The 26,536-nt window shown below is 33.6% G+C and overlaps 5 protein-coding genes, 1 long non-coding RNA gene and 1 other non-coding gene across 8 annotated transcripts; 4 read left to right on the top strand and 3 right to left on the bottom strand.

Annotated features, from left to right (window-relative positions):
• Positions 1-757: 757 nt before the first annotated feature.
• LOC141668002 (F-box/kelch-repeat protein At3g61590-like) lies at positions 758-3,704 on the top strand. Of its 2 annotated transcripts, none has more exons than XM_074474668.1 (4): positions 758-862; positions 1,022-1,070; positions 1,994-2,057; positions 2,151-3,704. In XM_074474668.1, the coding sequence occupies exon 4, from the start codon at positions 2,171-2,173 to the stop codon at positions 3,386-3,388; it is 1,218 nt and encodes a 405-aa protein (XP_074330769.1). In that variant the 5' UTR covers positions 758-862; positions 1,022-1,070; positions 1,994-2,057; positions 2,151-2,170; the 3' UTR covers positions 3,389-3,704. The 2 variants fall into 2 exon arrangements, with proteins under 2 accessions (XP_074330769.1, XP_074330770.1); XM_074474669.1 differs by having other exon boundaries at positions 787-862; positions 1,001-1,070.
• A 3,046-nt stretch (positions 3,705-6,750) lies between these two features.
• Positions 6,751-6,822, top strand: TRNAQ-CUG (transfer RNA glutamine (anticodon CUG)). The gene has a single exon. It is a non-coding gene; the product is annotated as a tRNA-Gln (tRNA).
• Positions 6,823-10,294: 3,472 nt separating this feature from the next.
• Positions 10,295-10,988, bottom strand: LOC141667865 (eukaryotic translation initiation factor 1A). The gene has a single exon (XM_074474498.1). It carries the CDS (start codon positions 10,867-10,869, stop codon positions 10,432-10,434), a length of 438 nt encoding a protein of 145 aa, XP_074330599.1. The 5' UTR covers positions 10,870-10,988; the 3' UTR covers positions 10,295-10,431.
• Positions 10,989-13,462: 2,474 nt separating this feature from the next.
• LOC141667531 (GDSL esterase/lipase At4g01130-like) lies at positions 13,463-15,891 on the top strand. Its single transcript, XM_074474057.1, has 5 exons — positions 13,463-13,864; positions 14,528-14,740; positions 14,839-14,996; positions 15,168-15,438; positions 15,543-15,891. The coding sequence occupies exons 1-5, from the start codon at positions 13,624-13,626 to the stop codon at positions 15,809-15,811; spliced, it is 1,152 nt and encodes a 383-aa protein (XP_074330158.1). The 5' UTR covers positions 13,463-13,623; the 3' UTR covers positions 15,812-15,891.
• Positions 15,892-15,982: 91 nt separating this feature from the next.
• On the bottom strand, positions 15,983-17,269 carry LOC141667532 (uncharacterized). The gene has a single exon (XM_074474058.1). The coding sequence runs from the start codon at positions 17,035-17,037 to the stop codon at positions 16,108-16,110; it is 930 nt and encodes a 309-aa protein (XP_074330159.1). The 5' UTR covers positions 17,038-17,269; the 3' UTR covers positions 15,983-16,107.
• A 2,285-nt stretch (positions 17,270-19,554) lies between these two features.
• LOC141668305 (uncharacterized) lies at positions 19,555-20,545 on the top strand. Its single transcript, XM_074475122.1, has one exon. It carries the CDS (start codon positions 19,599-19,601, stop codon positions 20,334-20,336), a length of 738 nt encoding a protein of 245 aa, XP_074331223.1. The 5' UTR covers positions 19,555-19,598; the 3' UTR covers positions 20,337-20,545.
• Positions 20,546-23,040: 2,495 nt separating this feature from the next.
• Positions 23,041-25,265, bottom strand: LOC141663868 (uncharacterized). Its single transcript, XR_012551698.1, has 3 exons — positions 25,141-25,265; positions 23,843-24,196; positions 23,041-23,618 (listed from the first exon to the last, which is right to left on the bottom strand). It is a non-coding gene; the product is annotated as an uncharacterized LOC141663868 (long non-coding RNA).
• Positions 25,266-26,536: the final 1,271 nt, after the last annotated feature.

The raw sequence follows: 26,536 nt of genomic DNA, 5'->3' as shown, positions 1-26,536 counted from the left end.
AATCATGTTTGTATACATGCTGGATACCACTTATTATTATTGCATAATTCAGAAATTTTAGATTCATTTTAAGATATCCTATAAAATTTGATATTCGGATTTTTATTAGTTAGTATAATTCAGGATTTTAGATTCATTTTAAAATACTCTACGAAATTTGATATTCGAATTTTCATTCTCTATATCTTCAATTATAGTTTAATTCTTTAGATATATGAGGTGTATAATATTTTATAAAAATCTTCATTTTTTCTTGTTTAATGTACACTAACACACATATATAAATTAAAAAATAAACTACCACTATTATATAATAGAATATAAAAACAAATTTTGCAAAATACAATTAAACCTCGTTAAAGTAATCGGGTTGGAATCGAGAAAAAAATATAATTTTAGCGAGTTTATTACTTTATTATAAGTAAAATATACTGTGTCCATTATGTTGAGACCGAAAAAATATTATTTTAACAAAATTATTACTTTAACGATTATTACTTAATCGAGGCGTACTAGAGCACAAAATTTAGAAATTTCTCATGCTCATTCATTTGCAACAAAAAAAGTCCACAAAAGGGAAAAAAGAAAAAGAAGAAAGTAATAAAAACAAAAATATACTCCAAGAAAGCAAAAAACAGTAACAAATGTGAAAAATGTTGGTGAGTAAGACAGCACTTATTACAATTCAATTGTGTCCAAAAATTGAAATATTTTCTTTTTTATTTTTCCTTTTTTGCCCTTATTTTCTCTTCCTTTATAAACACTTCTCAGTTTTCTCCTTAACTTGTGTTCTGTCTTAAAAGCTTCCCCTTTTCTTGGTTTCAAGGCCTGTCATTTTGTTCATTTTCACAAATTACAAAGGGTAAGAAACAAACAATCTTGTTCTCATTCCTTTCTTTGGTATGTTTATATGCTAAATCTATACACACACATTTTGTATCTCACTTTTTGCTAATTCTTGAAATTATTTCAATGAAATTATTTCAATTTGCAATTTTAGGTAATTGTGTTGATGTTTCAGGGAAATTGAGCATGCCCCTTTATTCAGAGAGATCTTTTTGTGCTTAAAGGTACAATCTTGATTTGTTTTGTGCTCTTTAATTGTTAAAGATTCAATCTTTGTGGAAAATGATTTATGGGTTTTTTTAAAGTTTTGATTTTGGGTTTGTTTTTGATGTTTTAGATGTGTTTTCTTGGATGGTTTAATCTTTTTTTTACTAAGCATTTTCTTGTGAATTATTTAATTTTTGTGCAAAAGGGTTGGGGCCCTGGAGTTTTAAGGATTGGAATTTATGATTGAAACCCTAGGTTGTTTGTTAGGGCAGTGTCTGTTTTATGAGGATAATATGGTGCTTTTTTTTCCCTGTCAACCGAAAAATCATTGTTGTCGAATGAATGTGGAAAGGAGGTGTTGTTTTCTTATTGTGACATTTCTCTGTTGTCCTCTTCGGGTTGCTACCCAATAATGAACAAGTGGTTGTATTGCTTTGTTCACTTGTTCTTTAAGGTACTTTAGTGTGATTTGCATTCGATAGAAGCAGTCTATATGTGACGATTAGTGGTAGTTTTGTCTACTTCTAGTATCTTTCTTATTCCATAGAGTCCCGGTCTTGATTTCCGTTAACTCATATAGTGTATATATCTATATTGGTTAGAAACATATATTATGTGTTTGTTTAGCTATCTTGATGAATGTGGAGAGATATTAGCTTTTCTTTCTCGGTTGGTGCGTATAAGTTGTAAAATTTAATACAGTAATTTGTACTTAATCTGCAAATTTATGTATAAGTAGAGAGGCTTATGTAAGGACTATTTTATTCAGAAGAAATTGTTCAAGTTTGGGGATAAACTGGATTGCGGTTTTCATTTGTTTTTAAGTTGTATATGAACATATTTCTCTCTCTGGTCTGTAACTTCTGTAAGTGTATTTTTAAGCTGAACACATATTTTTCTTGCACAGAGTTTTGTTATAACTAAACTTAATATCATGCAGGTGGCAGACTTGGATTTGCTTGTCCCTAGATCTTATTATGCTCCATGATTCAGTAAAACTTCTGGTAAGGCAATATCTAGTCTTAGTTCTTGAGGAAGTGCTTTGTACAATTTCCTTTCTAATTTAATAGATTTTAATATTTAATGTTTTAATTCAGATTAGTTTCATTCCTTCACTATGGAAGGGGAAACATCATGGGTCAGTCATTCCGTAGACAGCATTGTAAGAAACGTCCGTGTTTTTGATTCGTATTCAGAGCTAAGTGATGAGGGGAACAATGAAAATACAACCGTTTCTGTGGATTCAATCTTGCCTGATGACTTGTTAGAATTAATTCTGGCTTATCTTCCCGTTGCAAGCATTATTAGAGCGGGTTGTGTGTGCAAAAGATGGAATGAAATTGTTGGTTCAAGGAGGTTTTTGTGGAACCTCACGCATGCTCTGCCCCAGAAACCTTGGTATTTTATGTTCACAAGCTCTGATGAGCCAATTGGTTATGCCTTCGACCCCCTTCTTCGAAAGTGGTATAGCATAACACTTCCCTGTGTTGAGACATCAAGTTGGTCCGTTGCTTCTTCATATGGATTGGTTTGCTTCATGGATGATGATAGTAGAAGTGAGCTATATGTATGCAACCCAGTTTCTAGTTACTACCGGAGGCTTGAGGAGCCTCCAGGTTTGAAATTTCCTGATTACAGTGCACTGGCAATCTCGGTTAAAAAGGAATCTCACTGTTACAATGTGTCAGTTGTGAAATCTACACAAGTCCAGGGAGATTTTTTTCAGTGGGAATTATCGATTCACATTTATGAATCTGAAACAATGACATGGGAAACCCCTTTGGTAGAGGTTTTAACTGGTTGGAGAGGTGGTGATGAGGGTGTGATTTGCAACGGGGTCTTGTACTTCCTGATATACTCGACTGGTGGTGGCATGCCAGAGGACCGTCACGGATTAGTAACTTATAATATATCTGGCCGGTTGTCCCAGGGCCCGTTGTTGAGGGGTTTTGTTCCAATGCCATGTCCTCTTACTTGTGGCCGTCTGATGAACCTAAAGGAGAAGTTGGTAATGGTGGGAGGTATTGGGAAACAAGACCGACCTGGCATAATCAAGGGCATTGGTATTTGGCTTCTGAATGGTAAAGTGTGGCAGGAAATTTCTCGAATGCCCCACAAGTTCTTTCAAGGATTTGGAGAGTTTGATGATGTTTTTGCTAGCAGTGGTACAGGGGATCTCATTTACATTCAGAGCTATGGATCTCCTGCTCTCCTTGTCTTCGACTTTAACCAGAAGCAGTGGAAGTGGTCATCAAAATGTCCGGTAACAAAGAGATTCCCCCTTCAGCTCTTTACTGGATTTAGCTTTGAGCCTAGACTCGAAATATTCCCATAATTTACTATGCATTTGAGGCGGTGTCATTGGCAAACTTATTGAGAATTTTAGCCTTTTGTCCTGCTCCTCTTTCCTCCCTTTTGGTTTGGCCATTATATTTAGTCTCTATAAATCATCTTAAAGAATTATAGAAATTGTATTGCCAAATGAGGCTTCTCATTAATGAAAAAATGGGATAATTTTTTCTTTCACCAATATTTTGCTAGCAGATGCAACTTTGTCACAGCTTTAGCATAATAGACCGGATTCATATCAAATTGCCTTGTTTTACCGTGTTTTTATTTTCGTTATTCTGTGAGATAAGTTTTCATTGCCACTGCAGTCTCTCGTTATGCTTTTATATTTTCAAGTCCTTACTTTTAATAATATGCATATTCCTGCTCCATTAACCAAATGGTCATTGCTTTTGTTTCATTAGTCTACTGTATTGGAGTTGTGAAGATTGCTACAAGACTTGCATAATAGATGATGTTTGTAGTTGGTTTCAAATTTTTAATTCGTTCCAGTTATATGCAATTCTTCTATCGTTGGCAAGAAGACTAGTCTTGCCCAGAGTGTGATCTTGTAGAAGGTTTTGTTTGTCTGATCCAACTTTTGCACCTCGTAGCATGATAAAAATGAAAAATACCTTGGGTCACCTAGACATTGCGAATTCTTGTTAGTTGTTACTAGATAGGTTTGATCAGACAGGCAGTGTGATGCATTGTCGCATATATTTGCTATTGTTCAATCTGCTTTCCGAAGATTGCAAGACGATGAAAGTGATTTTTTCGGACAGAATTATTCAACCTGTTTGATTCCCCTGTTACATCCTCTGCACCCTTGGTTTTTAAGTTCATTTTACAAGTTTCAAGCTGAATTTCAAATATTTTACAGCAAAATCAGAATCATAGATTGCCTAGATGGCATTTCCAAAACCGCAAATTAGAACCTTTAAGAAACCTTCTTACGGAAAATAATAAATTAACCGCATACACAAGGATCCTTCGTCTAGGAAGGTAGCTTTACATAACTGAGATACCTAATAGTAGCGAAAAATAATAAATTGACCGCATACATAAGGATCCTTCCTAAATGAAGGTAGTTTTACATAACCAATGAAGGTAGTTTTACATTACCGAGATACCCAATAGAAGCTGCCATGGTAAATATAATGCGAATAAATCTCAAGTTTAGGAATCCAAAATTTTCGAATTTCCTTAAATTGATTTCACATGATAAGGTCTTTTAAACTGTTGTCATGGTATAAGTGAACAAATCTCGAGTTTAGGACCCCAAAATTTTCAAATTTCCTTGAAATAATCTTATATGTATGATAAGGTCTTCTAAACTGATTTCGACTAAGGTCTCGTGTCCCGGATGCCTAATAATCTCCTTCAATCCAATCAGCTCTGTGATTAACACAAGAAATGCCCTTTACTGTCCAGTATCCCCAATGATGAAATGGTATACCAAAAACAAATGATTATCCTAAACAGAATTTTTGAAATAATCGTATTAAGATGATTGACAATGACATGATGAATCCTGATTCTGAGAATGACAAGTCCCTTGAAAAAATAATGAGATTCGGTACATTAATTTTGAAAGCAACATCAAGGTGCATGTGTGTTGGGAGATAAATTTAATGGGCCGTTTTCATTTCATTGTCAAAGTCCCTACTTGGGCTTGATTAAAGAATGTTGTTGAACCAATAATTTTAAGTGGTTAACCTAATGTTGTGGAAACTGTGGCTTTGGCCTTGATAGTGATTTTTTTTACATTAATGAGTTGTTTGGTTTGGTACCTTGATATCTAGACATCATGAAGTTGGTGAGGATTTTATATTTAATCCAACTCAAAAGTAAGAACTTATTTTTTGTCGTTCCAGATTTAATTCTGATTATCAGTAACATTTATTAGAACAAATAATTATTTGCAAGACATGTATAAATCAGATTCTTAAAAAAATGAATTTTTAAAACGAATAACTTGAGAGCAAGTCCGGTATCTTTTTTAGACGAGCTCATAAGTTCAATTATAAGGAAGTTACGTAAAATATAATAACAGTTTAATAGTATCTCGTGCTTTCCCAAATTATTAGGACATGTCTTTCATAACTTGTTTTTAAATAATTAGGAATTACTAGCCATTTCCTAAATAATTTTTGTCAATAAAATATTTATTTATTTATCCTCTTTTTACTTATTTATTTCTCTTCCTCCCATTTCTAGTCTATACCTTTTCAAAATTATTATTATTATTATTGTTGTTGTTGCAAGTAATGAGTACAGAGAACATTGTTGTGGTTGAAATACAAGATAATATCCTAAATCACTAGAATTTCACATTTTATAATATTTAAAAGGAACCTACTACGAAACAGTTGGAATTGACGTAACATAATGTATTACTACCTCCGTCCAATGGGGTTCTATACGTTTACTATTTGCACGTATTTCGAGACTTCTATAAAATATGGTTTCATAATGTTTTTTTTTGAATAAAAGTTTAAACATTAAACTTTTATTCAGAATTTTTTTTTTAAAAAAATATTGCTGAATTATGTTTTAAAGCAGCATTGAAAAGCGTGCCGAAAAGTAATATATAAAATTCAATGAGACGGATGGAGCAGAACTTTAGAAGACACTCTTCATTAATATAAACAGATGATTTATAAAAATGAGTTACATTTCAAATAAAAAATTCACTTATATTTCATTTATAATATAATGTCCGAGTCTTGGGCTGATCAGATCACTATGTAATGAGCTTGTACTTGTTAAGAATTGGGCTTTTAAAATGCTTGGCCACTTGGGTCAAAATGGGTTGTTGAAATGCACAAAACATCCTAAAAGCTGCAAAATTTTCAGCAATATTGTATGCACTTCTCGTTGGGCTTAGTTGCAGTATTAGCTAAAATGTTCGTCTAAAATAATATAAAATAATGATTATATAAAATTTGTTGAATCTGTAAGGTGATGTGCTCCAATGGAGATTGACGTTAAATTTGTGTTTATAGCTTTGTTACAGTTCCTTGATACGTGCGACAAATTTAGCCAATATAAACAAATTGACTATAATTTTACTTAAGGGTCTTGTATGATTGAAGTTCTCGTGCGACAAATTTAGCCAATATAAACAAATTGACTATAATTTTAGTTAAGGGTCTTGTATGATTGAAGTTCTCGAAATTATACAAATTATGTGTAATTTGTGCCATGTAGGATATTTTTGCTAGGGGCTTTTCCCATCGGAGATGCTCTTATGATCCCTCAAACCCGCCCTTTTGTTCTCCTTAAAGCCCAAGATCCTTCTTAAACGTTACCTCACTTTCAGTGACCCATTATGTATATAGCTTCTCTTAACGTAAGTACGCATCTGGTTCTATGGTCTAGCGGTTAGGACATTGGACTCTGAATCCAGTAACCCGAGTTCAATTCTCGGTAGAACCTTTCTTTTTTATTTCTCATAATTTTACTATCTTGCAACTCCGGGCTTTTCCTAATTGTAAAATTTGTTTAATTTTTTTTCTTGTCATAGTGGGGGAAGTAGCTTAATTGGTACTCCTTCCGTCCCGTTATACGTTTCTATTTTGACTTCTGACATTATTCATGATAGGCGATTGAATATTAATTTACGTCTAATCTATAAGATTAAATTAGTTATGAATTATCTTGTTAAATTCGTATTTATAAGTGTTTTAATAAAATAAAATTTTTATATTTAATACTAATACGAAATTAAAGATATTAACAATCAAAAGTGTGCATTGACAAACGTGTCCAATACAAATTAGAAAACGTTTTTAGGGACAGAGGGAGTAGATCATTTGTTTACTAGATGTATCATAGTGAACTCATACGGTATTTGCTAAAACAAGATTCGAGATTCAAATCTTAACTTCCTACATTTTTTCTTTTCGTAAGTGTTTCAAATTTTGATCCTCCCTATAGATCAAGGAATCATATTATTCGCAAGCAGCTATCACCTTTCTTTTCGTAAGTGTTTCACATTTCGATCCTCACGAATCATATTATTCACTTAATGGTGATAGCGCTTGCAATTGTGATAGCTCTCATTCACAGGTCTGTAAAGAATCTTACTTTGTTCTTGCCCACAAAATTTTCCACTTAAGCACTGTGCACCAAAACATCTCATCACTACTTCACAAATCTCTCCAAAAATAACAACCTGACTCACTTGCCTGAAGATTGAACTGGACCGAAACAGATAACTCCTCATAAACTGAATATCAAAGTTGTAAGAACACATTCCAGACAATATTCATTAACTGACTCTTAACTTGCAGTGAAATTTATATATGTAAGAAGGCACTTTGAACATCAATGCAGTCTCTTCGTTAGAGTAAGCAACAAACACATACTAAAGCATGACTCGAAAACAGATTTTTATAGAAGTAAGAAGATATCTCAGGCAACACGGGTATTTGACTCGATATGTATCAGCTGATAGCAAGAGGATAGTAAGAAGATAGCTACACACAACTGACTCCGTGAACAGCCACACTACAAATCTGTATTAGCTGCTACCATTAGCTATATAGTTAAAATTAAAATTGTCCTCGCAGGACAAGTGTTGATTGTCGACAGAAAGATCAAACTGAAACTTAGATAACATCAGCAGTAGCTAAAACTATTCTAAGCTACTTAAAAAATAATGATTATCAAGTACGCAACCAACAATCAGTATAATTATATTTCACAAGCCAATGGAATCGAATATTAGCACAAACAATTGGTGACTCCCAGCTTTTTACTCAAAATCTAATTACATATGAAATGTGAAACCATCAGAGATGCTATACAAACCAAGCCAGACCAACAGTTCAATGAATCGTAAACAACAAAAAGTAAAATAAAATCAAATAAAGCATAAAAGACTATTTAATGCTAAAACCGATTCTAAGCATAACAATTCCTTGATTAAACCAGTTCTGTTAATCCCATTGTTAAAGTAAGCGACAATCATATACCAATTACCTGTGTTTTATATTCACCAAACCAAAACACAACTCAAAAACACAAGTTAATAGATGTAAGAAGAAATTCTGTGATTCCGGACAACACAATCAAACTCTATATCAGCTGCTACAAATAGCTATAACCACTTTACGCTCAAAAAATTGTAAAAACACAAGAGGCCAACAATATTAAGAATTGTATTGTCAGCACAAACATCAAACTGAAACATAGATAACAATATAACATCAATCGAAGCTAAAAAGCATTTCAAAGCTACTCGGAGAAATATGCAGCAATTAACCGCCAACCAACAAAATTATCAATTTATCATCCACACGCCAAAAATGCTAATACTCAGCAAATCCACACAGACCTAACATGAATGAAAATTAAATATATCCACTAAAAACCTCATTACCCGTCAATCAAAAATAAATTTCACCTTATAGCTACAGTCATAAACTACATGTACCAACGGATCATCCATCAATATACTTTACTAGTATAAATCAAAATCAAATATATTTCCCTAAAAACTTCATAATTCTCCAATCAGAAATAAATATCAACCTATTGTAGCTAAAGTCACAAACTATATAAACCAAACCGGTCATCATCGATCAACATATTCATATGTAAATAAAACCACCAATTTATTGCCTCCCATCATCATAATCACCTAATTATATAACGATTAATATACCGAAAACACAATAGAACATATCGAAAAACTAAAACTAAAACTATAAAGTTGTCTTCCACAAGCTAAAACTGCTAAAAAGTGCCACACCAAATCACACATACCGATCTAGAAATTGTAAGATGCACATACACCTAACATGAATCAAACTTAAATAAATTGCACAAAAAACCTCATAATTCGCCATTCAGAATTAAATTATAACCTGTTGTAGCTAAATTCACAAGTACATAAACCAATCAAACATATTCACATTCATATATAAATAAAACCTCCAATTTATAGCATCCATCATCATAAGCATCACATATGTAACCATTAAAGAACCATCAATATATCAAAAACACAATAAAATAGAACATATCAACAACACGAAACACCTAAATCTTATCAAATATCCAAAAATCTATAAAATTGTCTTCCACAAGCCAAAAATGCTAACACGAGGCACACCAAATTACACATACCGATCTAGAAATTGTTAGATTCACATAGACCTAACATGAATCAAAATTAAATAAATCACAAAAAAATGCCAATCAAAACTACATTATAACCTGTTGTAGCTAAATTCACAACTACACAAACCAACCAAAACATATTCAACAATCAATAAAGTTGTCTTCCACAAGCCAAAAATGCTAATACGAACCACACCAAATCACATATACCAATCTTAGAAACTGTGAGATGCACATAGACCTAACATGAATCAAAATTAAATAAATTGCACAAAAACCTCATAATTCGCCAATCTAAACTAAATTACAACCTATTCTAGCTAAATTCACAACTACATAAATCAATCAAAACATATTCATATTCATATATTAATAAAACCTTCACTTTATTGCATCCCTCATCATAACCATCACATACATAAACATAAGTGAACATAACACAATCACACGATCACGATCATCAATAAATCTCAATCACGAGACTTCTAAATTATAAACAAATTGCACAACAAAAGTTAAAAACTACATAACACAACTGATCATCAATTGTCACTAAACACAACACATTCACATTCATATATAAAAAAAACTCCAGTTTACTGCATCCATCATCAAAACCATCACATACACAAACAAAGGTAATCATTATTCGACTTTATCATTACATAACCATCTATATTCCTCAAACACGAGACTTCTAAATTTTATGTTTGTACAAAAACCTCATAATTCACCATTCAAAACTAAATAACAACCTGTTGTAGCTAAATTCACAGCTACATAAACCAAGCGAAACATATTCATATATAAATAAAACCTCCAATTTATTGCATCCCTCATCATAACCATCACATACATAAACATAAGTAAACATTACACAACATCAATATATCAAAAACACGAGACTTTACGAGACTTCTAAATTTTATCGATATCCTCATCCTCAAACTCAATATAATCATCGCCAGCATTCTCATCCTCCTCATCCATCCCACCAGCAATCCCCTCATTCAACCTCGTATTCTCCGGTAACTCGCCATACGCCTTCAACAACCTCGCCTCATCAGGCATATATTTCAGTATCACATCCGCCTTATCATCCTGATAATCACGAAGCCCGACGAGAATAATATCGCCAGCTGCAATCCACACCTTCTTGTGCATTTTGCCGCGGATATGACAGAGCCGTTTGGTTCCGTCAATACACATGGCTTCGCATCGTCCGTTTCCCAGCATGCGCATCACCTGCGCGTATTCTTGGCCGTCTTCTTTGAAGACTAACTCGCGCTTCTCGTCATCGGCCTCGTTTTTGCCTCGCTTGCGGTTCTTGCCTCCCTTTCCTTTGTTCTTCGGCATGGTTAGAGATTGAGAAACCCTAGATCGGACGGTTGAGATTTGGTTTGAGTTTGGGGCTGATGATATTGAGATGAGAATAAAAAAGAGAGGTGAAGTTAAGCGCTGTGTTGCGTGGAAGATCCGAAAGTTTTTTGGGTCTTTTGTTGACGGTTTTGCCCCTATGATCTTTATTAATTTGCATGATTGGTAAATGCAGTAAAAAATTCTCCGTACAGTAATTTGTAATTACTATTATGTCCCTCATCTTTTTCTTGCAAAGTTGACAAAAATATGGTCATAAAATAATTTATCAATTCTCAATTTCATATACACGTCCTCCGTGTTTGTAAGTACTTGTTTGATATTATTTTTTATAAGAGATTTTCATTTTTGTACATATATTAATATTTTAATATACTTTGAGTGATTAGTTAAAAAATATAATTTTTATATAATATTTTATAAATTACACGATATACATATTATCTATTTAATTTAAAAAAATACAAATAATATTTTTAATTATTCAATAAAAAAAATTAAAATACGTGCAAAAATCAAAACTTATATAAAAAATATTTTGTTTTTATCTACCCAAAGTAGTTCAATATTTTTTACCTCCTTCATCTTTTTAAGTATATATTTTTACTTTTATAATCAATTTTTTCTATTATTTTATTCTGATTACAAACATAGTTTACTCAATTTTGTGACCTTATTTTTATATGTTCACTTTTTATTTTACAATTATTATTATTATTTGAATTAAGTATAAATATTTTTTAATTCAATAATACTGTTTTCATATTTTTTTCAAATAATTGTATTATATTAAATTAATATTTTATCAAAAATAATAGGCAAAACAATTTCATTAACAAAGTAGTGCAATTTAATTAGTTTTGATTAATAAAAGATTACAAGATTTATAGTAAATCTTAAAAAAAACAAAACTTGTGTCCTACTTACCCGGTTATTCAATGCTTGCAAATTACAAGTTTGTTATTTAATGTTAGAGTTAATTGCACTTTGCAATCCCACCTTTCATTTTAAATCAAAACAGTATACCTATTTTACAAAATACAGTTTGCAACCCTTAATTTTCGATATCAATTATAACATGCATCCCTTCCGGTTATAAAATTGAAATTGAGATGTTGATATTAATAACTAAAATTTTAAATTAATTAAAATATTTATTTTAATACATTTTTTACATGAAAAAATTATAAATATTTTCTATGAGTAATATTCTAAATTAATTATAATGCTAAATACTTAAAATATATTTATTAAGCACAATATATGTTTATATATATAATCATAAAGTTTCTAAATATATCTAAATTTTAAAATTTTAAAAATTATACTGAGTAATAAAATAATTGACATTAAAATTATTTTTATAATTTGAAATTCTAAATTTTAGTTTAATTTAAAATTATTATTTAAATATTTTGTTGAATTTCAATTTTACCCTCCACAATATAAATATTTTTAACAAAATGGTTAAAGTGATGCATATTGTATTTGATGTCAAAGTTAGGGGTTGCAAACTGTATTTTTGAAAGCAAGTATATAGTTTTGTTATTCAATGAAAAGTAGGGGTTGTAAAGTGCAATTAACTCTTAATGTTAACATGCTTATAGGTGAGGGAGATAGTAGTAATTACTAATTACTGCGCGAAATAAATTTTTACTGCATTAATCACCACCCTTAATTTATTGGGTTGGGTTGGGAAGGTGGGCTAATTTTTGGGTTTTATTAGGCCAAATTGGGAAGAATAAGAAATCATGTAAATGAAATGAGTGAGATACCGTTATGTAAAATGTGTTGAGTATTTTATGGATTATGATATTTAATATTTGACTTGTAATGTGACCAAAATGATTATAGACAATATTTATTTTCGTGTTGTATACGAGTATATTTATACACGAGACTAGATTGTGATCATGTTTGTTCATGTGTTTTTGTGTTGTGTATTCAAAATGTAGTGTTTATATTTGTGTTGAGTATTCTATGATATTTAAAATAGATTTATAATGTGATCGTATTTTGTGATATTTAGAATAGACTTATAATTCGATCAAAATAATTATAGAGAATATTTATTTTCTGTTGTATACCTAAACGGTAAATTCATATACGCATTAAATCACGATCATGTTTGTTCATGCATTTTTGTGTTTTGTGTAGTTAAAATGTAAGTTTCAAATATTAAATTTTCGTATTATTTTCATGGCATGTATGAAATTGTTGTTTTACCGAACAACCCAAGTATCATGATTATCCGCCGCACGCGAAATGAATGACGCCTGTATAAGTTAAATTAGTCGGGTTCTAGTTTGATCTCTTGTAAAGTAGAAGTCAAATTATTTTTCTCATCAAGAATCATAGCCTATCCTGTGTTACATATTTCGGAAATCGGAATTATTCGGTTGGGGTACTGATTTACGATTTATCGATAATTGGTCAAATCATATCAATATTTTTGACCGTTTTTTGAGCGATTTATCGGCGATTTTTGAAAAATCGGCCGATTTCTATAACAAAGCCTATCGTGGACAAAATAAAGATAACGTTTGTATTGCTTCATACTTAGTTTTGTTTACAGCATTGGTGCCATGTGTAACTTTTACCATTTGGCAATGTACGTTCGTTAATCCCTCCCCTATATAATGCCAATGGCACTTCACATTCATTAATCAAAAGCCTCTCTTCATCTCCTCTCTCCGTGTGTCTGTGTTGTAGTAGTAATTTATTTAGTTAGATATGAAAAATATGAGTGGTGGTGTGAAATTTACTGTGATGGTGGTGGTACTGATGGCAATGCTGGTGAGTTCCAGTGAATCAAAATGTGAATTTGAGGCCATTTTCAACTTCGGTGACTCGAATTCCGATACTGGTGGGTTTTGGGCAGCGTTTCCGGCACAAGGTCCTCCCTATGGCATGACTTATTTCAAGAAACCTTCTGGCCGGGCTTCTGATGGCAGGCTCATTATTGATTTCTTAGGTATTGCACTTTTTTTTTTACCATTTACAGTTTTACTGTGTTGCCTCACTGCTTCCCTGATTAATTTTAGTGCCTGGTGTTCTTCATCAAGCATCGAGTCAACTAATGTCTAATCGGTTAATCTAAAATTTTAAGGTGTCAGAGGAAGCCCCAAACATGATCATATACTCTTTTACACGTAGTGTAGTTCGAGTGTTAGGCTAAGGATGGTTCGTGCAGTACATTTGTTCACCGATATTTGAAAAAGATTGTAGCTCAAGTGGCTGTATGGTCCATATGTGTATTATGCACTGCAGAAATGCACAAGGGCCAGCTGGAATAATGTTGGTATGTGACATTTTCAGTACCTCATCAAACTTGACTCCTCTATTATTATAGTGGAGAAGGATCAGTTGGCAGTTGCCTGTCAATTGCTTCTCCACAAATTTCCCCAATTTCGTTTCTTATCCTTATCATATGTTGGTCCCTAGGGACCGATAAATTTACCATATTAGCAAAAAACTGAAAATTTGTGAAGACGCTATGATCCAGCAACTGCAAATATAGCTCAGAAGTTCCGGATCCAATGAGGCGAGAGTAGAATAGATAAGATGAGGAAAATCTCCGATGATCAAGTACTGTAACGACAAACTAATAATAAATACTGTATCCTGGTGATTGCAGCTCAAGCTATAGGAGTGCCATTCCTCAGTCCATATCTACAATCAATTGGATCAGATTACAAACATGGAGCTAACTTTGCAACACTTGCATCAACAGTTCTGCAGCCTAATACTTCCTTGTTTGTAAGTGGGCTCAGCCCTTTCTATCTAGCAATTCAGCTCAATCAGCTCAAGCAACTCAATCTCCTGGCCCAGCAGCCTCATTCTCACAGAGGTAACACTTTTAATCATTATGATTGGTTTTAAAAATTGCAGTACTCAAAATGCAATTACTTTTCTTGAATTGACAAATGCTGCATTTTGTGATGCCAGGAGCAACCAAACTTCCTCATCATAGCGTATTTAAGAAATCTCTGTATGTTTTTTATATCGGTCAGAACGATTTTACTGGGAACTTGGCAGCAATAGGCATAAAAGGAGTACAGCAATATCTTCCTGATGTAGTCAATCAAATTGCTTATGCCATCAAGGTCAGTTCAACCGCTAAACATACTTTTTTTTAACTGAGACATTGTTTAGTCTGGTTTGATGTGTTTACTACTTGCAATTAAATCTTACCTTGCACATTAAGGATTATACATCAAAGTTCGTGTAGAGAACATTAGCTACAATGTACTAATCTTGATGATGCGAATTTGAAGGATATAAATGGAATAGGAGGAAGAACGTTTATGGTGCTAAATATTGCACCAATTGGTTGCTACCCTTCATTTTTAGAAGAGCTCCCTCATGATGAATCTGACATTGATCAATTCGGATGCTTGATATCTTACAACAATGCAGTGGTTGAATACAACACAATGCTCAAAGATGCATTGTCCCAAGTCCAGAAACAACTCTCTGATGCTAATGTTATATATGTCGATATCCATTCTGTGATGCTTGAGCTCTTCCGACACCCTACTCTTCATGGTATGTGCTTGTGCAGTGGATGCATTGATTTCTAAATTGTCTCAAATACCCTTAATTTTACATTTGGTACTAAAGTTTCAATTGGATCTTACATAATCTTGTAGGTCTGAGGCACGGTCCAACAGCATGTTGTGGAGTTGAGGGGAACAAACACAAATTCAATCCTCAAGTATATTGTGGAAACACTAAGGTTCTCAATGGAAGAAATGTAACTGCACAAGCTTGTGGTGATCCACACAATTATGTAAGTTGGGATGGGATTCATGCCACAGAAGCTGCAAACAAGATCGTGACAGAAGCCATTCTTAGTGGTTCGTACTTTGATCCTCCTTTCGACTTTCACAAATTTTGTGATATCCAACCTATTGGTTGAGAAAATCAATGTAATAGTTAAGCAGTGATGAATCAACTGCTAAGAAGTTTTTATAAACGAAAATCAAATATTCCGATGCAGCTGAATCTTAAATGTTCATCGAAACTCTGCTAGAATGATCCTACAAGACTGTTCCACAGGTTTATAATCAAAAACAAAACTAAGCAAACAGAAGGTAATCTATAGACAATTTATCCATTAAGAAACTAGTTAAAATGTGTATTTACTCAGAAAAAATGTGATGAACTGAAAGAATATCTAAACTATGTAAGATAAAACATAGAACAAAGGTAGAATCAAGGAACATAATCATTCTCCAGAACTGGTTGAGTTCTAATTCCACCGGCTGAAGGCATCCTACTCTGTCCAATCCAAACAATATCCAACGCCACGCTGTTCTCTGACTCTTTTACCAAACACTCGACTTTCCAGGCCCTGAACATTTTAAACACTAAAACCCCGGAAAAAATTAACAAAACAAACCCTCCACCTCCGATTATCAACCAGAACCATAACTTCTCCCTCCTCTTCCTCTTCTTTGTTGATGGTGGCTGCAACGATGGCACAACTATTGAAAAATGGCCTTGATTACGAGCATTACACGTGTAATCAGGCACGGTCACACTACTAAACTCAATTTCAGTCCCATCAGGTCCAAATGTAACACACTTCATTGTTGCATTGTCATTCTCATCAAGTGAGACACTTGAAAATTGAACCACAATTGGATCTCCCTGGAGACTAATTGTAACCATTTGACTCGCGTTCAAACTTGAAAAATTCGCATCAGCACCATAAATATGAAGACCAAGAACAGGAGCAACAAATGTATAATTAGGTATACTAAAGTAAGAATCTGACAAATTTCCAAAATTCTGAAAAACAATGTCTACTCTGTTAGCATAAGGCAATGCTAAAATTCTTTTCGGAATTTTAAAAAAACTCGAATTTTCCCCTCTACGCCACAAACTTCCACTTTTTAACCTCACATACGAAACTTCAACCCCGGAATAATTAGAGGGCAGAGATATATTATAAAGAGTACCTGTACGAGGTTTTTTCACAGCCTTTTTCGCGTACTCATGAACAAAGTCATCGAAAAGCAGAGGATCATAACGTCGAGTTTCCGCTGCAAAAGTCTTTGTAAGGACTGATAACGGAAGCACTAGTGATAGCCACATGAAAAACATCACAGAGATGATGTTTTTGTGTCCCATAAAGATCATGTATTCATGAAAAAAGAATAAGTGTCTGCAAGAAAACTCTGAGACTAGTGTTTTATGATCAAGACTTGAAATATTAATCAAGCTAACGTAAAATGGAAACTTGTTGAATCAAGTTAAATATGGTTATAAGATCAGGGTTTGGATATTTGATTGATACTAATGAAAAGAGAGTTGGGAAATAAGGAAACGATGATCATTATGTACAGCTGGTATGAATCATACAAGTCAAATAAGTATATTTAAGGGTTGGTAGGTTGTATATAGTGATATTATAAGAGAGATTCCGGTTACAAAACTAAAAATTATCAAATCTAGTCTAGGAAATAAAACTCGGAAATCAGTTATACTCGATTGCATCTTCGAAATATCATCCGTCAATTTACGTTTTAAATCGAGTACTCGTTTAAATTCGAATAGGCTGATTTTTGAATACCCGTCCAAGTACACGTAAAATTCAACTAATTTTTAAAACATTAAATTTAGTATGTTTATATTAGTTCAATTTTTCGTTAATTTACAATTTTGGTTTCGTTGCTTTTTTTTTTACAAATATGATTTATAACCTTATAAATGAGTTCCTCCCAAAATTAAGTTCCTGTTTTCGGGAGTGTACGAGTATCGAACCTGGAACTTAGGATCCTGAAACGACTTTTAAGTGTTTGAGTTATCCAACCGTACTCTTGTTCCGTTCTAATCTGAAACGCCTTTTAAGCGTTTGAGTTATCCAACCGTGCTCTGGTTCCGTCCTGATTAAAACGGAACAAATGGAATATTAGGTTGGTTAAGATGGGTTTTAATGTTTTATATACCTTGCAACTAACTTGTTATAATGTGAACTGCTTTTTGAATTGTTAATGTGGTTTTAAAATGAGAAACTTGTATGCTTGATCAAAGTGTGACAGTTGGATTGATTGGGGTTTATGTACCTACAATCACACTAAAGGGAATATATGTGCATGTATGTATGTATAACTTGTAAGGGAAAAAGACAGTGGAAAATGACAGTCGATGCCAACAAGGTCAAGGCTAATGGTATAAACACGCCGGAGAGGACGGAGCTGTGAACTTAAAGTAGTATTATTATTCACACGATAGAAATATGCTTATTTGTTACGCAACTCCAAAAGGCTCGTAAATCACCTCCTAAGTCAAAATTTAGAGAGAATATATTGAAAATTAACTCCAACAAACTCCTAAATTATCCTCAAATTTTAGGAGCCGCTATTTTCTCCTCAATTTTAGGAGTCTCTCTCCTCTCCTTACTTCATTTTTTATTAGTATATACATCTTTTCTTAATTTTATATCAAAATGATTTTTCTTACTCTATTATTTAAACAGTAGATTGAATTCAATCTACTACCTCTTTAATATTAAGTTGCATTGTTTACACAGTAGATTTAATTCAATCTACTGCATCGTTGATATTAATTAGTAACAGTAGATAGAATTCAATCTACGGCTTCGGTGATGTAAAAAAGTTTCCGTGACAAAAAATACATAACCTTTTATATAATTAAAATTCAATATTTTATACCTTACAAAAAGAGAGATTCAACATTTTATATTATTTTAGAAAAAAAAATGTAACTAAAGTATTTGAATTGGTTGAAAAACATGCAAGAGAAGCATATATAATAGTAGTGTGTAGTAATGTGTAATTATAGATAACGTGTGCACCCTATCTATGTCCAAAATATAGTTTAAAAAATAAATAAAGATAAATTTGAGGAGGATTGTTGGAGTGAAAAGACAAATTTCTATCTTAAGTTAGAAGGAGTCTATTTAATAATATTGTTTTTGAGGATAGGAGTAATGAACTCTTGGAGTTTGCTCTTATTTGATCTTATTTGAGGCAAGTTAGTAAACATATGTATCTCTTGAGATTTTTTGAAGTTTTTAAAAAAAGCATAGATTTGTGATAAAAAATATTGATACTAGCTAATTGGAAAGAACTTTTTTCCTTGTATACATGGACTTTGACTTCATTATAAAATGGAAATTTTATAATTTTTGCTTGCTATTCAACGATGTATTGTAGCTCAGTATATCACTTACTTATCTCGTATAATTAGATAGATTTTCTTTATTTTCAACTTTGAAACCATTTCTTTAAAAGTATATATTATAATTTATAAAAGATGTTAGAATTTTCAAAATATTTTTTTGAATACCTAATATCACTATATTCAAAGACACACAAAATCTCATCGGACTGTCTTTATTTGGGTGTTAAAAAGCCTAACTTTTTAAAAAAAAAAATGAATTTGGTCAGATGTTTTTTGGGATCGGATTTTTCAGGCTCTTTTTTTAGATCGAGTCAAATTTCGAGTTCAGGTGGCAAAGAGGTCAATTTTTACGAATCTTTTTGGGATCAATTTTTTCAAGCTTTTTTCGAGTTTCGAATTTTTTTAACAAAGTGTGTCGGGTTACATGAACTTAATTTAATGGGCCAAACAGGCCAGGATGTGTGGGCCGTGTATAACTTACTGTCTGTGAATGCCCATAGGCTATATTCATATAGCTAATCACCCGATTTTCCCCCAAATCAAAACCATAAAAAATGTCAACCCTAAGAACCCTAAAAACCCTAAACCCCCAAATCAAAACCCTAGCTTCTCAATTCACTCAAAAATGCTTCGTAAGTGGCACAGCCAAAGGCAAAGCCAAGCTCAAAACGGGTCAAATCCTCAAACGCTCCACAGTCTCCACCAAAAAAGGCACCTCCCAACCCGACCCGACCTCCAAAGGCCCGGGTCCGAGAAAATCCGAGTTCGAGCAAATGGTCGACGACTGTCTCCGTGCCACCGCTCCTCTCCGCCGTGTCAAACCCAAAGAACGCGCCCGCGAAGTCATGCGTGAGAAAATGGGGCTTCTTTCGGAATCTCGAAAACTCGAAATTCAACAGCTTAAAAAACAGAGCAAGGAGAAGGTTAACGATGAGCCTGGGATAATTGGAACGCCTGGATTGGATTTGATCACTTTAGGGTTAGTGAATGCCGAGGAGGTTCCCAAATATAAGCTGAATGTGGAGGATGGGAGGAAGTTAGCGAAAGAGTATTCGCGGGTTTTGATGAGGAAACATAGGGCTAGACAGGCTGCGGGGACTAACTTGTTGAAATGTAAGAAGGAAGCGATTGAGGCGTTGCCCGAGGAATTGAAGAGTGCAGCTTTAGTGCCTGATTTAGCTCCGTTCCCGATGAATAGGTTTATGGCGACTTTGACTCCCCCGATTGAGGGGTATATGGATAAGATCAATGAGGCTGCGAAGAGGAAGGTTGGGAAGGAGAAGCTTAGGTGATTTGGTTCGAGGTTAGGGGTTTGGTTTTTTGTGGTATCGTATTTGCTGGCTTAATTGTATTTGCTAGCTTAATTTGTCTTTGATGGATTAGTTGTTTTTGATAAAAAAACGTTGTTAAGCTGGTAATTGTCGGTTCTATAATGTTATGGATTATGTTTCTGGTGGTTTTTACGGATAATTTAAATAAAATGGAAAATCGTTTGCTTTTAGTTTGTGCAATGCTGGTAAATTTGTTTGTTGCTGTTTTACTTATTTTGTTGTTATAGAGTGTTTTGACAGGATTTTTTGATAAGGATTGTTTGGATTAGAAATAATATTTTAATCTTCTATATATACGCATGTATGTAATTTGGAGTATAATGTAATAGTGAGAAGTTAGATCTTAGAGATGTTAGGAATTTGGAAGTTTGGATAGAACTGTATATATTTTAGAAGGCAGCTTGTTGGCTATGTTTAATTGTTTGTCAGTGTCATATATTTAAGCTTACATTACATGAATTTACGAATGTAAGATGATGGAAATGTCATTATTATCAACTAAATGCTGTGAACTCGGGCATCCCATAAAGTGAACTGATTATTATATATGTACTAGTGAAACAGATGAGAAAGGATCAGTAGATGTGTAAAACAAACTACTAACTTAGCGATGTACTAGATTTGGCATTGATTAGTTCCTTGGGGAAAGAACTTTCTTTTTCCGAAATCTAGAAACGTGTCAGATTTCTTGTCCATTGTGTAGTGATCATCATTCTCGCCAGTTTCTTTTCTGTGATTGTAGTAGGACTTGAGCTTTGAGTTGCTGCCTATAGATATTCTTTTATCCTGTATTGTCTGGAGAAGAAGTTTTGTCAACTGTTATCGTAGATTGTGCTGTACTGATGTTTTAGCCTGTGAAAAGATGTTGGTTCATTCAACTCGGTAATAATTGGTTTAGTACTTCCTTGTTATTATCGATCTTCTCTTCTGCATTTCATCCTGGTCTAGAGCTGGTATTTCTGCAGCAGTTTCTAGGGCCTCAATAACATAGCATGTTTTGAATTTAGAACTCAACACAGTCCCTGTTCTGACATATGCTGATAGCTCCCCCCTCTCACATCTTCTAAATCCAAACAATATTTGATGTAATTTACACCTTTGAACTTTTTGTGAAGTTCTTTTAGGGGTATTTAAGCGCTTTCTACTTTGTATTCTTATCTTTTACTCTTAAGTTTTTTCTGATCTCTTCTGATATAGTTTCAGAAGCTATAGTGTATACATCAAACAGCAAAACACATTGCTTTTGGTTGATTAAACTGTCATGTTTTAACACCGTCAGAGCCTGAAGTCTTCCAAAACCTCCCCATTTCTCCGGAAGCCGAATCGAGCTTGAAATCATAATAGCACTAATGCTATAACCTGGGAGTACATTTATTAGGAAGTTCTGTTTAGTTTCTATATATATATTAGACAATATTAGAGGAATAATATTGTAATTTAGTAATGATATAATTTGCTTTCCTTGCAATTCTGGAGCACGCCAATGGAACTACTTGCGTTTCATCAGCACCCTGACAGAAGTCATTTCTTCACTTGTTTTAATTCCATACGCTTTCATATGCCTAGAAAAACTCGGGCATAGGGTAAAATATGAGAAACTGTGGAAGCACGTTTTGAACCCTGTTACGTACTTGCACAAGATGTGGAAATTTTTTTTGGACAGACTAATTATTGTTTTTTCAAAAAGTAGGGATCATGTATATATTACAGACCCCGTAGTAGGATCACTAATCAACCGAATAGTATACATAATACATGTGGATTCACAAGATTTGCTTTTGATATGTGGAATTGTGGATTGTTTTATTTGGTCATCAACTTAGTATTCATTTTGCTGCTTCTGTTCTCTTTTTGCAATAGTGTGGAATGTTTGCTCATTTTTGCAGACCTTCAATTTTTAGTGACATGAGAGATGTGGTCCTTAATCTGCCCCAGTTTGTTGGGTGCCAAGTTGTGACCGTTAAAACGTATAAAATGCTTCATGCTATTAGTATGTATCTTACAGTTCTATGATTCAGTTTCATGACTGAAGCTGTGACATTCATATTGGAGTCGGCACAAAAGAATACACAGATAGATGATACTTTCTATATGAAGCACCGGTTTAAACTTTGGCAAACGAATGTAAACGAGATTATATGTACTGGATTAAAAGGGCCAGTCATTCTATAATTAGGATTCATTTCTTGTTGCAAATTTCACTTGTAGCAATACCATATCTCAATGGATTGACGTAATTTTTCTACTGCTTGTACGTTCCCAGAATGTTGGTTTTTCTCCAAAATGAAACTTTGTTGGTCAGCATCTTGAACTGGCCATCTCTTTGTGGCTTGTTGACATAAAAATCTGCCAGGTCTAATCTTTGCATTTTAACTGCTGGGTTGGGACATGTTGGTGGTGAGGTAATGGTGTCAAAATGGAACAGGACATGTAACTTTAGGCTTGTTCAAAATTTTGTTCCTGTCTGTACCAACTGGAATCCTACTTTTAATTACTCAATGTAAATTTTATACAGATTTTTTACTTGACATCAAATCAAATTAATATAGACTCTGCCATCAAATGATCACAGAGTACAACCCGAGTAGTTAAAGACAACAAGGCCATGCTCGTACTAACTTTTAACCATGAGCCATCAAATGATCATAGAGTACAACCCGAGTAGTTAAAAAAACAAGGCCATGCTCGTACTAACTTTTAACCATGAGCCATCAAATGATCATAGAGTACAACCCGAGTAGTTAAAAAAAACATGGCCATGCTCGTACTAACTTTTAACCATGAGCCATCAAATGATCATAGAGTACAACCCGAGTAGTTAAAGAAAACAAGGCCATGCTCGTAAGCATAATCAAGTAAAGAAGAAAGCAAGAAAGTAAAGAAACAGATTGAACTCTAACCTTGGTCCATTCTTACAGGTCTTGAATTTGCACCTCATTCTGTGGTATGTTGAGTTGAGCACACGGTACAGCCCCATCTGTACGATGTGAATGATACTAACGAGTCGTGTATTCTCTCATATCCGCGAGGCTTAACAAGAGTACACCCTACTATACTGCTACTCGCTTAACTAAGGTAATGCTAAGCTAATCAATTGCTGGTCGAATTATATCTCTTCTTCATCCGACTATTCACATCTTTCTTGTGTTTTGCTTCAGATTGAAAAGACACTTGAAAGTTCAATTGATTTTCTTGTGTTTGCTGCCAGTGTAAAATTCTTCTGTTTACATTCTTCTGTTGTGCCTGGCGAAAAAGGAATAGGATTTGATTAATACCAACCAGCAAAGGAGCTTATACAATCTACTCTATTCTTCGTGAAATAGCCAATGAGACTAAATTCATATGAACCTAATTGTGCGACTAAAACATAAGAAAAGTTGTGTTCATCGGACCTTTCTCGTACCCTACTACAACCGGAGCCTTTTGTACTGGAAACAAACTTAAAACAGAATTAGTGCATGCCATACCTGCAATCTCTTACTTTAGTCTGAACCCTCTGAATTCGCGCTTCACCCAACTTGGGTTCATGTAGCTTCCGTTTCTCTGCCCGTGACCTTAATATGCTCTCCTTTGGTTCTTGGGTTGCAGCAGTTTCTATCTTTTCTGTATCCTCTAAGCTTAAGCATTCATCCTCAGACAGTGATAGATAGGAAACAAGTAAAACAAGATTCAGCCCCGTGAGAAAAGGAACCTCTCGCGTTTCTGATGATGCACTTTCATCATTCTCTTTAATTCCGTCTTCTTGTACATTCATGTGTTCATCCTCTATTATATTGTCCATGTTAGAATCTGCCTTGCTACTGTACTACAAGTCTACAACCCTGTAAAAAAATACATCAAACACAAAGAGCAAATCTTGCACATTCTTGAGATAATCAAGAATGTTGATGGAAGAAAATATCCGAAAACAAATACCAGTATGCTAGACTTAAAATTATTTTCCGCAGCCATTACATTGCAATTTATGTACAAATTTCAGCCGTATGAATCCAATTAACAAGTTCTTCTCTTAAAACTTTACAACTTCTGAGGAAACATATACTAATTAGCATGATTGCCATGGCAAACAAATTCAAGGGTCAATTGGGAATCCATTTTTCTTCTAATGCATATAAATGGTAATGGCACGAGCCACTTGCCTTCATACTCACGTACACAACCACCTAACCTTAAAAAGAGGTATCGGCTAGGCTACGATGCTAGGACGATACAAAATGGTACGAGCTAGGCTAGCTAGGCTACCGAACCTTTGCCTTCGTACTCACGTACACAACCACCTACCTAACCTTAAAAAGAGGTATCGGCTAGGCTACATGCTAGGACGATACAAAATGGTACGAGGTAGGCTAGCTAGGCTACGATGCTAAGGACGATACAAAATGGTACGAGGTAGGCTAGCTAGGCTACCGAACCTTTGCCTTCATACTCACTTACACAACCACCTACCTAACCTTAAAAAGAGGTATCGGCTAGGCTACGATGCTAGGACGATACAAAATGGCACGAGCTAGGCTCCCGAACCTCGAAAAGAGGTATCAGCTAGGCTATGATGCTAAGATGATGGCATGAGCTAGATGATGGCATGAGCTAGGCTACGATGCTAGATAAACATATAAACATGAATATCGGTTATAATTAACTAAAAATTACCATCAGAAAATCAAGAATCAAAGAAGTCAAAATCTACCAAAAAGGAAACGCAAGATTTAAAAAGATAAAAAAAACCCACAAAATGAATCGAGAAAAACAAAGGAGAATTGCTGACCTTTTAGTAAGTTGCCAAGAAACAAACAATTAATTCGATGATCAAGAAACCAAAGAGATATAAGAGTCAGAAAGTAAATATAAATTTAATCAAATAATTTTAGATATGATAGATACATATATATATATAGAGCGGAATGATTGATCCGCACGTATGGAAGACAATTATTATTTTATGGGCGTCTGAAGTTTGACAATTCTTGGCCCTCGTTCCGCTCGTCTTAATTTATGCGGGTTATTTGATATTTCACGTAATTTAAGATGCATATTTAAATTTTAAATTTTTATTTATAGAAAAAAATTGAAAATTAGTCCGAAACTATGCGGTCAATGCATAAAAATCGAACTGGAAAAATAAATTGGGATTGTGGGAGTATTATTTTAAAATTTTCAAAAAAATAAAAATAATTATTTAATATGTAAGCTTTTGCGTCTTCTACAAGCAAACAATTATGTACAGGGTGCACATGCATTATTAATTAATTAATTAATTAATACTTGATTTATAGTACATGAGATCATGTGAGTTGCTTCTGGGTTTAAGCTTTGGGATCAAGCTAATGCTATAAGGTACTCCTATTTTTTTCTCTTTCTAAAATATTACTCGTATAATAATTCTTATTGAATGTAAATTGAGTAATTGTGTCTAGTGTAATACTTTTATTAGTTGTTAAGATTCTTCATTCTAGTATTGTTTTGTGTTTTTTTTAATTAAAAAAAGTGTAAATCATGCTGTCTGAAAGCCTGATAATTGTTTTGCTTCTATGTTCTTTTGCAACTGTAAGCCTGACATTGCCATTCGGATAATGAATTTTGAACCCGGTTAATCGGAATGAGAATGAGATAGTACAAGAAAATGTATTAGATTTTTATTCCGATTCTCGGGTTCGAATCTCATAAATCCTAAATTCCTAATGCCCCTTTAGTGATTATAACGTTTGTAAATATATTGAGGATTCAGAGACAAATGCTAACATTTATTGTGGCCTGAAGGATGCAGAATTGCGAAAAATTCCTAAAATTGCAAGCTGAATTTCCAGTTTTGAGTTTGCTTATATGTCCATTACTTCATCTATTCACCATGTTGTATTTGTATCTCAGCTTACCTTCTTAAGTTTCTAATTCTGTTACCTCTTGTGTCTTCTCAGAAATGTATGAAACCACTGTTTTTGCGCTTTACTCTTTCCTAGATATGATCCACGGGCACTCGATCATTCACGGATCATTTAACTAGGTAAACTACTATATAACCTACCTTACATTCTATTTGCCTGCTTAAATTATTACTAAGATCTCTTTGCTAAGTTTTGTTTAGCGTTTACATTCACAAATTTGGATGGAGAATCAATTCTCACTGGCGAGCTATCTATTCTTGAATTTGGCGTCATCTTCTTCAA

The sequence above is a fragment of the Apium graveolens genome, chromosome 6 (assembly GCF_009905375.1).
Source record: "Apium graveolens cultivar Ventura chromosome 6, ASM990537v1, whole genome shotgun sequence".
NCBI lineage: Eukaryota > Viridiplantae > Streptophyta > Magnoliopsida > Apiales > Apiaceae > Apium > Apium graveolens.
The sequence above is the reverse complement of the archived record's forward strand: the minus strand, read 5'-3'. Positions and strand labels throughout refer to the sequence as shown.

Coding starts and splice junctions, on each gene's coding strand:
- LOC141668002 (XM_074474668.1), top strand. CDS start 2,171: ATGGAAGGGGAAACATCATGGGTCAGTCATTCCGTAGACAGCATTGTA.
- LOC141667865 (XM_074474498.1), bottom strand. CDS start 10,869: ATGCCGAAGAACAAAGGAAAGGGAGGCAAGAACCGCAAGCGAGGCAAA.
- LOC141667531 (XM_074474057.1), top strand. CDS start 13,624: ATGAAAAATATGAGTGGTGGTGTGAAATTTACTGTGATGGTGGTGGTA. Junction 13,865..14,527: donor GCTCATTATTGATTTCTTAG/GTATTGCACTTT, acceptor TGGTGATTGCAG/CTCAAGCTATAGGAGTGCCA. Junction 14,741..14,838: donor GCAGCCTCATTCTCACAGAG/GTAACACTTTTA, acceptor TTGTGATGCCAG/GAGCAACCAAACTTCCTCAT.
- LOC141667532 (XM_074474058.1), bottom strand. CDS start 17,037: ATGATCTTTATGGGACACAAAAACATCATCTCTGTGATGTTTTTCATG.
- LOC141668305 (XM_074475122.1), top strand. CDS start 19,599: ATGTCAACCCTAAGAACCCTAAAAACCCTAAACCCCCAAATCAAAACC.